This window comes from Octodon degus, unplaced genomic scaffold (genome assembly GCF_000260255.1).
Source record: "Octodon degus isolate 3935 unplaced genomic scaffold, OctDeg1.0 scaffold00002, whole genome shotgun sequence".
Taxonomy (NCBI): domain Eukaryota; kingdom Metazoa; phylum Chordata; class Mammalia; order Rodentia; family Octodontidae; genus Octodon; species Octodon degus.
Window position 1 is genome coordinate 28,371,492 of NW_004524578.1, and position 12,388 is coordinate 28,383,879.

Consider the following 12,388-nt stretch of genomic DNA (forward strand, 5'->3'; position numbering starts at 1 on the left):
AGGGTGGAACAGGTAGTGGGAGTAAGGTGAGGAGAAAACAAATCTAAATCCCATGAATAGTTGTAATAGCCATAGCAGAGCCAGCTAAAGCCACGGGTACAAGCTGGCACAAGGGCAGGCAAAATCTAACATGTGTAAGGGCTAATGGAAAGAAGACCAAGGGGCTCAGAATCATGGCAACAGACATCCAGAAAATTCTTGGGACAACCATAGAAGGAAAGGCTAAGAGCTAGTAAAAATGATTTGAGAGGGGCCAGGGAGATGGCTCAGTGGAATTAGCGCTTCCCTGGCAAGTGCAAGGGCCTGAGTTCCGCCAGAAAAAAAAAAAAAAATGTTCTGTGGGCAGTAGCACCACCTGCTGGCTGGAAGGAGGAACAGCCCCTGCTCTGGATTCAGGCTGGTAGCACAGGTAAGGTTCTAATGCCCAACAAAGCCCTGGAGGCAGAGGACCAAATGGACAAGGAAGCCAGCAGAATCCAACAAGCTCATTCTGTCTCAGGTTATGGGTGGTCTGCAATGGCTGGAAGTCCACAGGGCTGGCTGCTCCCTAGGGTACCTGGCCCACCTAGAGATCACTCACACTCCCTCAACCTATCATCAGTGCCAAGCCATCAATTTCAGAGCCACCAATGCAGCAGTTTAATACTCTCCACTCATCACTATCTCCCACTGTCCCCATGAGGCCCTCCACCCCAGGGACTCCTCACACAGGAGCCCTGGAGCATGCATCCCCTTCCCCACCAGTGCCCATGCCTGCGAGGGCTGCTTTTCCACCTCTGGGACACACAGGGCAGAAGAGACAGCCTCCCTTGAGAAGAGGTAGGTCCAGAGGTCACACAATGGAGAAAGGTACTCTCAGTCCAGAAGGGGAAGGTGGGGAGTATGAAGGACAAGAAAGCTGTTAAGACACAGCAGTGGGAATGGGCTACAGGTCTGGGGGGACAGCAGTCTAAGTGGGTCAGAAGCACAGTGGGAGGCTGGCAGGATGAGTCCCATTCTCAACCCACACACACAACTGCAAGACTGAGCAGAGAGTAGGTGTGGACTTCCCACGAGGCGCAAGTAGTTGCACCCCTTGCTTGTCCATTGTGAGGGAGACACTGTCCTACAGCCAGCTGAGGTATTCCTCCTCATAGTGCTGGGGGTCGATGAAGGGCCGGTCAATGGAGCGGATCATTAACTCCCCACAGTACACACACTCAGCAGCCACCAGTTCATCTAGGTCAGCCTTGAGCTGTTCCCGGCTGGGCCCCCCAGCAGCAGCTCCACCCTCAGCCTCTTTGGCCCGGGTAGAGCCCTTGGCTGGGGGTGGTGCAGCCCCCAGCTTTCGCTGAAGCTCCTCGAGGCGGGCCTGCTTGTAGGCAGGCAGGCCAGGCCGTACAGCCTGTAGCAGGCAGTCAGCATGGAACATGTGGCCACAGAGGAATAGGTAAAAAGGGCGGTTGAGCAGAGGGAAGTCGCAGGTAGCACATTTGTCCTGGGGCTCCACAGTGCCATAGCGTCCCCGCAGCTCCTGCAAATCTCGCCGGATGCGCTGGGCACTGGCTGTGGCCTCTTCCATCTCCCTTTGCAGCTCCTGGATGTGCTGGTTGTAGGCCTTAAGTGAGCTGCAGATTGCCTCCTTGAAATGGTCGATGGTGACAAAATCAGGGAAGAAGGGTAGCACATCTTCAATCTTGAGCAGGGGACAGCTGGCCAGGCAGGCCATGGCAGTCTGCACGTCTTCCTCTTTCTGCACTACGTACCGAGCAATCTTGAGCCATAGTTTCTTGCGCAGCTCCTCATCCTCCTCAGGCAGGTCTGCACATTGCTTAGCCAGGTCCACATCCACCTGTGGGGAACCATGGGAGTCAGGGTCAAGGCCCTCCCCACCCTAGATTGACACTATGGGATAGACACTTTTGGGAGAGCCTCGGCCTAAGGAGAGGGTCCAGGCAGAACTCCTAGCACTCTGGGCAGCAAGAGGGCCAGGACAGAGGCCTGTGTCAGCAGTGGGCCTGTCCCTGTCACATCTATGGAAAAGCTACTAATGTGGCAGCATTCCAACTTTAGAAAATTTAAAAGTCACCCTGGAACATATTCAGAATCTTTTTTAAGGGGACACTGCTTGGGGTCAAACCTGGGGCCTCCTATATGCTAGATAACCATCTCTCAGAAAGTTAAATCCCAGCTCCAAATTACAGACTTTTGAGTCCTGTCTTCAGACACTGTGCTTTGGTAGGAATCCTGAGTTCAGGCTGAGGAATATGCATGTTAACTAGCACTAGCCAATGTCCTGAGTACTTTTCTTATACAGTACTAATCAATACTATGAGGTGAAAATGCTCTTAACATTACTCCCATTGTAAAGCCAAATAAACCAGGTATAGTGGCTTACACCTATAATCCCAGCACTCAAGAGGCTGAGGCAGGATGATTGCTGTGAGTTTGAGGCCAGTCTGGGATACACAGTGATTTCAAGGTCAGGCTGACCTACACAGTGAGACCCTATCTCAAAACAAACAAACAAAAAAAAAACGACAAAATAATCTGAGGCCTAGGGAAGTTCAGAAAGCAGCCCACGGTCACAAGTTAAGTTAATGTGGCAGGGCCAGAATTCAACCCTGACTTTCAACTCTGTCCTTAACCTCTATGATATACTGCCTTTCTGTAAGAGAAGTCAACATCCTCTACCCTTGCTCCACATCTTTCAACCCTTCAGTCTCTCCAGTCTCTCTTCTGGCTGGGGTGAAGACTTACCTGCAGGGCTAGGTCCACAGCCTCCTCATATAGCTCCAGTACCTTGTAGACATGGACACAAGCATGGTGGTGGTTGTGTTCAGCACAGAGACGCAATGCATACTTGAGGTCATAATGTATGCGGTGTGGGCTGGCACCAGCCTGCTCTAGGTAGGCCAGCAGGGAGGCTGGCTGGCCACGGGCGTACAGTGACAGCAGGTAGTTGTGGATGGCCTGCTCAGTCTCCCCAAGGACATTCACACAGAACTCCATGTAGCGGATGGCCTGGCTCACCTGCCGGGACTCACCGCCCTGGCTGTAGTTTACCAGAGCGGGAATGAGCTGCCGGGCATCCAGCCGGCTGCCCATCTCAATCCAGGCATCTACCAGCTCACAGGGGATGTGACGGATAAGGATGGGCGAGAACTTGTAAAAGAGCTGGGGGTCACGGTGGCGGGCAAGCACAGCCAAGGCTTCCTTGTAGGCCTCGTGCTGGCAGTGGTATGCCACCACCCGTTCATAGTCCTGCATGATTACAGCAAAGTACACCATATGCTCCGTGTCTCCATGACTGGCGAGCAGCTCATGGATAGAGGCCCGGCTGGCAAAGAGCCATTCCTTGTGACGAGGGCTGCTGAGAAAGGTGCGGAAGCGCTCTCGGGTTTCCCGGTAGAGGTTCAGGGCCTCTGGGTCACCCTGCAGAGCCCCAAGCCGGCTCAGATACAGTTCTGTCAGCCAGGTGGTCAGTAGTGTGGCCTGGGTACGCTCACCTGGCTTCAAACTAGCCAGTTTTCGCTGTAGGAACTCAGCCAGAGCCTCCTCCTGCCGGGCCTCCAAGAACTTCAGGGCGATCTCCTCAAAGTAGCTCTGGGTCTGGGCATAGCAGTGGGCGCTTTCCAGGTAACGACGCTGACGGAAGCAGAAATCAGCTTCCCGGGCCAGAACTGTGTCTAGGCAGTCAGGTCGCTCTCGACAATACTCCTTGGCCAGGTCAAAGCGGTTCATGTCCAGGTAAGTGCGCCACACATCACGGGACTCACGCTGTACGTGGTAGCAGAAGACAGCACGCTCAGTGTAGGCCCACAGCTGACCCGTGGAGAAGTCCTTCACCATGTGCTTGAGTGGCCCAAACTTCTCCAGGAAGTGATCCCGCAGTACCACCTGCCCCGTCAAGGTGCACACAGCCTCCACTCGGTCCACCAACAGCAGTAGGAAGTGGAACTGGGTCAGGACAATGGCCAAGGGCGGGCTGGCCCCAGGTCCCACTCCTTCTGGGTACTCCCAGACTTTCTCTTCACTCAGGAGGGAGTCTGGGCGCCCACAGTCCAATGAGCCGTACAACACGCCGTCCCCCATCATCCAGGCGAAGGCCCGAGGTGCAGAGCGCAGCTTGGGTACATAGAAAGCCAACTCACTGTAGCCTAGATTGCTGGGAAACTCACGGAATGGGGGTGGGTGGTCTGTGTAGGCAGCAAAGAGCCCTGAGAAGCCCTGGGCCTCGGTACCCTCTGCTGCTGCTCGGCCTATGAACTGGAAGAGGCGCTGCCGAGTGGTGGCAATAACAAAGCCACGCCCATCAGGGCCCCGCTCAGCCTCCAGGGAGCACACAGGTGCAGGACCCCCTTCTTCATTCAGCACATACAATGGACGGAAGTAGAGATCTGGGGCAGGGCCAAAAAGCCCACCCTCACTGGCTGAGAGCTCTGCTTCGAAGATCTGGCCCTGGGCAGTTCCAACCAGGATGGGACCTGTGCTGTTCTCGGTGCCCAGTGCCTTGTTCCAGCCCACACTCTCCACCAGCTGCCCCTTCCAGCGTGCTAGTGGCCGTACCTTCTGTCCATTACGGTTCACGTAAAGGACCTCAGTGCTGCTCAGGGCAATCAGCAGGTGAGAGCCTAGAGTGGGCAGAATACAGCACCCGAGTGGATGCTGCTATTCTTGTCCCTTCCCCATCAAATCCCCCTCACCCAGGCAGTGACTTATCCATAGCCCCCTCCTCCAACCTTCACCACCAAATTACCAGTAGGGTCCAGGAACATCTTGTGTACTTTGGAATCATCCTTGCGCCCCAGCTCCACATGATTGGGTTGGTTGCCCTTGCCCAAGTCGATGCTGTAAAGAGAGGGTCACAGGGTCACTCTAGAGAGGGCAGACCCTTTTCTAGATCAACCACCTCTTTAATAATCTGATTAAACAGGGGCCGGGGAGCTGACTCAGTGGAATAGATGCTTCCCTGGCAAGCACAAAGGTCTGAGTTCAATCCCCAGTTCCGCCAAAAAACAAACAAAAAAATAGATTAGCCTTTGGGGCTGGAGAGATGGCTCAGTGGTCTAAAGCACCTACTTGGAACAAGCTTGGCAAAGCACAGGGACTGCGGTTTGATCCCCCAGCACCACATGCCAGCCAGCCGCGCCCCCTGGTGGGCTGAGCTGGCCACACACACACACACACACACACACACACACACACAATAAATAAATGTTAAAAAAAAAAAAAAATCTGATTAAAGCCAGTCTTTCTTCCTTTGAATCTACATATACACAAAAAATGTCTGAATATAATCCCGAGAAGCCTGAAATCTATACAGGGTCCTACTTAACAAACACTACCTCATGAGGCATGATGGTGTACACTAATAGTCCCAGCGCTCTGGGAGGCTGAGGAAGGAGGGCATATTTGAGCCAACCTCTGGTCAATTTAGTGATTTAATAAGACCCTGTCTCAAAATTTAAAACCAGTGGAGAGAGGAAAGGGGTACAGCTCTGTGACATGATTCATACTGTATTTGTTTCATTTTATCAGCAATTATTCTGCAGTAAAAGATATCTATAGAGCTGGGTTGGTGATTTACCCCTGTAATCCCAGCTTTTAAGAGGCTGAAACAGGAGAATCACCATGAGTTTAAGGGCAGCCTGGGCGACACAGTTCAAGGCTAGCCTTGAACCTGTCTCAAAACCCAAAAGTTATCTATATCAATCTACAGATCTATATCTCTGTCCTTATGGTTTCTAATTTTCTAGCTTGGGTAAGGTCTCCTTTTCAATAAGAAAACAAATTTATTAAGTGTTCTTTCAATATTTTCATTCTTTAAAATCTTTTTTTATGTATTTAGTATAGGTTCTACAGGGTCTTACTTCACAGATCAGACTCATAGTGATCGTCCTGTTTTCAGCCTCCCAAGCGCTGGGATTACAGGTGTGAGCCACCGCACCCAAGCTCATTTGCAGTCTCACCAAGCCCTGGGGGCAGGGCCAGCACACAAGAGGGGGAGGATATTCTTTAATATTTAAATAACTAGTTCCGGGCAGGGAAGATAGCTCAGTAGAATAAGTGATTGCCTGGCGAGTGCAAGGTCCTGAGTTCAATCTCTAATATTGCAAGACAAACAAACAAAAACCCTAGTTCATCTAGAATTCATTTTTGTGAAACAGAGGCCTAGCTGTTTTATTCTAGATGGTTTTCTAGACAAATAAACAATTTTGCTGGCATGTATTATTTTAATTTCTAATGAATATATTTCAGGACTCTAGACAGTTCCAGTGATCTATATGACTAATTTGTGAGTTCACATTGCTACACAGATGAAGGACCATGCTGAGTAGAGGTCTTGTTTAAGATCACACAGGTGCAATCGGAATCCACGCCTCTGGTTTTTAACCACTACACTATATTGGTTCTGGTTGAGGAAGGACAGACTATTTCCTAAAAATTACAAATCTACCTCTTCACTTGCCTAGAGTGGAAGAAAGGCCTGGGTCGGCTGATAGTCACAATATCTCTCCACTTCCTCCTCCTAAACGTTTGGGCTCCTACCTACCGGAGGAGGACATCCTTCCCCAGGCTCACGCAGAGATGATTGCAAGATACCACAAGACTGGTGATTCGGTCTGAGGGTGTAAAGTCAAAGCGCTGTTTTGTGAAGATGGGCACTTCCTCCTCTAGCTGGGCATTCACATAGCCTGGAGGAAAAAATGAAGAAAAGATAAGCTGCAGAAGGGAAAGGGGGGGGGGAATCTACCTCAAGAAATACCAGTGCTACTTGCCACCTTCCTATCATATTCCTGTACCTGGGGTCTCAGTTAACACATAGTTTGTTATTAGGTAATTTGCTGGTCACCTTGGCAGGAGTCTTCGTTTTTTTTTTTTTTTTTGTCTTTGTGAGACAGGGTCTTGTTATGCAATTCAGACTGGCCTTGACCTAACTTTGTAGCTCAGGCTGGTGTTGAACTCACAGCAATTCTCCTGCCTCAGCCTCCCAGGCACTGGGATTACAGGAGTGCACCACCACACCCGGATGCAGGAGTCTTGGACTCTTCCCACATTGCTAACTTGGACATGCTGTTACAGTAAGCTGTACCTCCTCCAATGGTAATGGGGAACCGCGGGGGAGAGTCTGGTGGAGAGGTGGTCTAGATCCAGCAATCCCAACTCAAGTTAAATATTCTAACTCCATTTTCTTTCCTTTCTGACTATGCAATAGTGAGACCCCTTGAGTCTCCAAAAGACTGATAGGCCGAGAGAGTCCTGCGGAACCGTTCCAGTAGTCGGTGTGAACACACTGCTGCTGCTTTCTCTCTAATCAAAATACCCCAGCGCTCTGCCAAGTCTGTTCTATTTTCTACAAAATTTCCCCTAAAATCCAAGGTGCACCTAGTTGTAGCCCAGGCCAAGAATATTTCACTTCCATATTTCCCTGTGACAAAATTCCCCGTAGGAGCACCTCTCCTTCCTTCAAACATTCTTCTACCAGTTTCTAACTCACTTCCTCCCACTCCCCGAAGGGAAGGAGGTGGTAGGACAGCACTGAATCTATCCGGAGAGGCCGGGAGCCTATTTCAGTTCTCCCAAGAGACTAACTGCAGCCCTGTAGGAAGGCACTTCCTTACCTGGGTCCCAGTTCCCTCTTTAAAAAGTACCCTAGCGGCAGGGCCTAGATCAAGCGGTTGACCCCGGAGCGCTTTCAAACTTCAACCTACAGGCAGCCAAGCATCAAAAGAGCCTCAGAGTTGAGTCTGGAATGTACATCCTGGAGGCGACGGAGAACTCGTAGGACCGCCCTCCCCGCACCTCCCCCGCAGTTGCTAGGAAAGCCTTACCCGAGTGGGGGATGGCCACGCTAGGGCAGCCGGGCTGCAAGACGGCGGAGCGGGACAGCGAGTCCTCGTATTCGTCCAGGATGGACGCCATGGTGCTTGGCCTCTAGGCTCTTCCTCCGGGGCCCGGGGATCACAACAGGGCTCCCCGCAGGCCTCTTCGCCCCGGATCGGAAGCTGTGACTCCTCAGCCTCTGACAGATTCTGGAAGCCTGCCGCCGCTTCCTTTTAAAAACCCTGAAGGCCTTTTTGTCGCGCGCCTTATAGAGCTGGAAGATCGCCGAGCCCTCACGCGAATCTGGTACAGTTCTGCACCCCAATCCCGCCCCCAAGAGATCCCAGGATCCCTTGAGCCGATCCCAAGCGATCCCAACCTCGCCCAGGCGGCTCAGCTGACTCCCGCCCAATGACGCGTGCCTATGACGCAACTTCCGGGTCCGAAAGCCCGGCTTTAGCCAGCGCGCAAGGCAGTCCCCGCGCTGCTTGGGGCGTGAGGAGGACCGCGGGGTGGGGCCGGAGCAGTCGGGTCCTGCCCAGCCTGAGCTCCCTCGACAGGCCAGGCTGCACTTCCACGCCTCTACCCGAGGTGCCGGGCTCGGCCCTCAGCCCTTTCGCTAACCCATCCGCGCTGTCTGACCCCGGCTTATCCTAGACTTTCAAAATCAGGCTTCTTCCCTCATATGGTCGCTCTTCCTGGATAAGCTGCCTGAAGACCCAGGGGAATCACAGTCCATCTTCACAAGACACAGGCAGAGCAGTCCCAGCCCCTCTCCCACCCCCGGCGCTCACTGGCTTCCAAAAAGTGGCGGAGCTGGGGTGGTCAGGACCCCTGTGCCGGTTACTCCCCGTGGCCCACGGTGGCCCTGGTGTGGGTGGAGGGCAAGGGCACGTACGGGGAGGGTGCAGCGCTGCCGACGGCGCTGGGCAGCTTCACTCGCTGCCTTGCTCAGGGCTGGTGGGGCATATGGGATGTGCAAAGCCTGGTGATGCGCTGGAGCCACCCAGTGAGCACAGCCGCCCTGCCCAGAGAAAGGTTGCTGGCCAGCAGGAGTGGTGGCCAATGGACCAGGCATTAATGATAGGAAACTTTTTAAACAACTGATTTTGTTTATTTGTTTGAGAGAGGATCCTTGTAGTCCAGGCTGGCCTTGAACGTGATCTATAGCCCAAGCTGGCCAGAATAATCCTGCCTCGGACTCTTGAATGCCGGGGTTGCAGGTGTTCACCACCATATGTATTTGGTACAGAGTCTCGGACTCTTAGTGATCCTCCTGTTTTCAGCCTCCCCAGCACTGGATTACAGGCGTTTGCCACCAAGCCCGGTCTTGGTGGCTCGTTCAGCACGCCTTGGGGGCAGGCCTGGCAGGGCATGTGGGCTGGAGATCAAACACCCAGACCCTGTGCTTGCCTAAGCAGGCGCTTAGGCCGCTGAACTGTCTCACCAGCCATAATTTTTTTTTTTAATTTTATTTGTGTGTGTGTGTGTGTGTGTGTGTGTGTGTGGCCAGCTCAGCCCACCAGGGGGCGGGGCTGGCTGGCATGTGGTGCTGGGGGATTGAACCGCAGTCCCTATGCTTTGCTAAGCTTGTTCTAAGTAGGTGCTTTAGACCACTGAGCCATCTCTCCAGCCCCATAATGTATTTTTAATCTTTAAAGAATTTATATTTTCTCCGCATCTTGTACAGCAAGTAACCACTAAGAAGAATATATGCAGTGTATTATTTGTTGAAAAATAAAAAGAAATAAAAAAAAAAGAATTTATATTTTCATTGATATATATGTTTGTAGTACATAAGTAGGAAAGTGATTGATAAATTTGTGGATAAGTTCACTCATTCCAAAATGAACATCCAATCTTTTTTATGTGTGTTTTAGGGAAAGGTCTATAGGGTGTTCAGGGTCTCACTACTAGATTGGACTCAGTGAACCACCTATTTACAGCCTCCCAAGATCTGGGATTACAGGCACATGCCACCACGCCCAGTCTCAATTGTCTCAGCATGCCCTGGGGGCAGGGTTGGCACAGCAGGCCCAGGGATTAAACCCCAGGCCCCTGTACCTGCTTGCAGGTGCTTTAATCCACTGAGCTATTTGGCTGACTGTCCCGACCCGCGGGTTAGTCAACGAGGACCCTAGAGGGGGAGTGGGAATGAAAAGGGACAGGAGACACAAAGAATGGAGAGAAGACAGGGTTCTGATCAAGTCTCATTTATTCAGGGGAGGTGCTGGGTATATATAGGGGGTGTAGGAATGAGGAAGTCTCAGCTCTTGGGGGGTCAGCAGGTATCTAGGCAACGGGGGAAGGTCCCACCCCTGGGACATAGCATGTGATTCACAGGGAATGGGCAAGGCGGGAAGGAGCAGAAACTTAACTCAGCAGGGGAATAGAAACTTAAGAAAATGGCTGACACTATTATAAAATGGATACCAGTTCATGGCTTCCCACAGCTGGGCCTCTTTTTTTTTTTTTTTTTTTTTTTAAGACAGGGTCTTGCTATATAGTTCAGACTAGCTTTGAATTCACTGTGTAGCCCAGACTGGCCTTGTACTCTCAGTGAATGTCCTCCCTCATCCTCCTGAGTGCTGAGATTATAGGTGTGTGCCACCATGTCTGGCTAAACACCCATCTTTAGCAGCACTCTTCCGGCTCTCATATAGATAGCAAAAATGCTAGATGTCAGACATGCCAAGTTTGTGTTCATCAAAGTTGAAGGAACAATGGAAATTCAGAGTAGTAAAATTTTTTGGAGATAGGGAATAGAAATAGCTCCTGAGAGACACCAATGAACTCAATTTTCATTTTCTTTCTTTCTTTTTTTTCTTTTTGGCAGAACTGGGGATTGAACTCAGGCTCTTGCACTTGCCAGGCAAGTGCTTATTCTACTGAGCTATCTCTCCGGACCCCCCATGAACTCACTTTTTTTTTTTTTTTTTTTTTTTGGTGCAGAACTGGGGATTGAACTCAGGCCCATGCGCTTGCCAGGGAAGTGCTTATTCTACTGAGCCATCTCCCTAGCCCCCATGAACTCACTTTTCAAAGGAAGTTTTATAGAGCAAAATCATGAGGCGGGTACAACATGGGTCAAAATTATGATTAACTAATAAGATTATAGATGTAAGGAATGGTGAGAGGCAAAGACCAGCAGATGTCACCAGGCTTGTGTAAACACAACAAGGTGTGGAATTTGTTGTGCCTAGGTGCAAGCAGGCAGAGGGCCTTTGTGAGAAGCAAAGAGAAGTGGGATTTTTAAAGTAGGGCTTAAGGCGCATGAACCCCAGGCACATCCTTGAGAGATGTTGATCCCAAAACTGGATGGACATGTTGATACATGCCTGTAATCCCAGCGCCGGGGAGGGTGAGACAGGAGGATCACCACTAGGAGTCTGAACCACTTAAGTGAAACCCTGTATCTGATAAATAATTTTTTTAAAAAAGTTTAAAATAGGGCTTAAGGACTGGGGAGATAGCTTAGCAGCTCAAGTGCTTGCCTGGCAAGTGCAAGGTTTGAGTTCTGTACCAAAACAAATAAATAGGACTTAAAAGAAGGCAAATGACATTAGGCAGGACATCAGTGGTCAGAGTTCTCTGGATGTTTCATACTTCAGTGGGCAAAGTCCTTGTGGTGTCTGGTGTGAATGCTTGGGTATCTTTAGATGTCAGGTGCTTGCAAGAGCCTATATTCCCTCTTACCTCTTCTAAGAAATCCCATGCTTGCTGAGGGCCCAGTGCTAAACTAAGAACAAGCTTCTGCTGGTAGATAGATTGGGTACTGGGAGACTCATGTCCAAATTGAGCCCTACAAGTGCAGTTGCAGGGCCAGTGAAATGGCTCAGCGGACTAACTGCCTGCTTAGGCAAGAGCAGGGACCAGGGTTTGGTTGCCAGTAGCACATGCCACACTGAGCTAAGCCAGCCACCGAGACCAAGTGTGGTGGTGCAGTCCTGCAGAGGCTGAAAACAGGAGGATCACTAAGACCCCGAGCTGCACAGTGAGACCCTGTTCCAAATACATTAAAAAATTAAATAAAACAAGTAGAGTTGAGATATATATATATATATATATGTCTTTTTCAATTAATAACTTGTTTATTCTGGAAAAGCAAATCAAATTCATATTCATATAAACACTGACATTACAAAGTAGAGGGAAAAAGGAAGGGAGAAAAAAAAACCCTCTGAAATCCAGCTAACACTGTGTCACCCAATAAGATGTAATGCTTTGTCCCACATTCAATCAGAGTATAATAAACCACAAATAAAATCTTCTCTGAAAGATATACTGCTCCTCTTTGAGACAGCATGGAAAAGGAACCGGAAGTTGGGGTAGGATGCTTTATTCTTTTTTTTTTTTTTTTCCTCCTGGGTGCTGGGGTTTATTTCACAACAGAACCACTGGGAACCTGGCCTGAGGCGCACACAGGGCTCCCTCCAGACGTGGTGGGACACAAGGTGACAAGCATGACGATCACAGCTGGGGTCAAGGGCTCTGGGTGGCCCTGATGGCATCTACAGAAGCAGTGGCAGGAGGGGACCTAACTACCTGGGCCTGAGGCCCAGGCTCTGGCCTGCCGCAGCCT

General features: G+C 50.7%; 1 protein-coding gene across 2 annotated transcripts; it reads right to left on the reverse strand.

The window, feature by feature from the left end:
* Positions 1–611: 611 nt before the first annotated feature.
* Positions 612–8,228, reverse strand: Vps18 (VPS18, CORVET/HOPS core subunit). 2 transcript variants are annotated; one of them, XM_004623399.2, is made up of 5 exons: positions 7,815–8,228; positions 6,536–6,677; positions 4,739–4,830; positions 2,740–4,613; positions 612–1,831 (listed from the first exon to the last, which is right to left on the reverse strand). In XM_004623399.2, the coding sequence occupies exons 1-5, from the start codon at positions 7,903–7,905 to the stop codon at positions 1,106–1,108; spliced, it is 2,925 nt and encodes a 974-aa protein (XP_004623456.1). In that variant the 5' UTR covers positions 7,906–8,228; the 3' UTR covers positions 612–1,105. The 2 variants fall into 2 exon arrangements, with proteins under 2 accessions (XP_004623456.1, XP_023567222.1); XM_023711454.1 differs by lacking the exon at positions 7,815–8,228 and having other exon boundaries at positions 6,532–6,635.
* Positions 8,229–12,388: the final 4,160 nt, after the last annotated feature.

What these genes read in the sequence shown, in the direction of transcription:
- Vps18 (XM_004623399.2), bottom strand. Translation starts at nt 7,905, where the DNA reads ATGGCGTCCATCCTGGACGAATACGAGGACTCGCTGTCCCGCTCCGCC. An exon ending in GGGAAGGATGTCCTCCTCCG is followed by an intron (nt 4,831 to 6,535) that starts GTAGGTAGGAGC and finishes CTCTCTTTACAG; the next exon opens with CATCGACTTGGGCAAGGGCA. An exon ending in CTGTGGACCTAGCCCTGCAG is followed by an intron (nt 1,832 to 2,739) that starts GTAAGTCTTCAC and finishes GGTTCCCCACAG; the next exon opens with GTGGATGTGGACCTGGCTAA.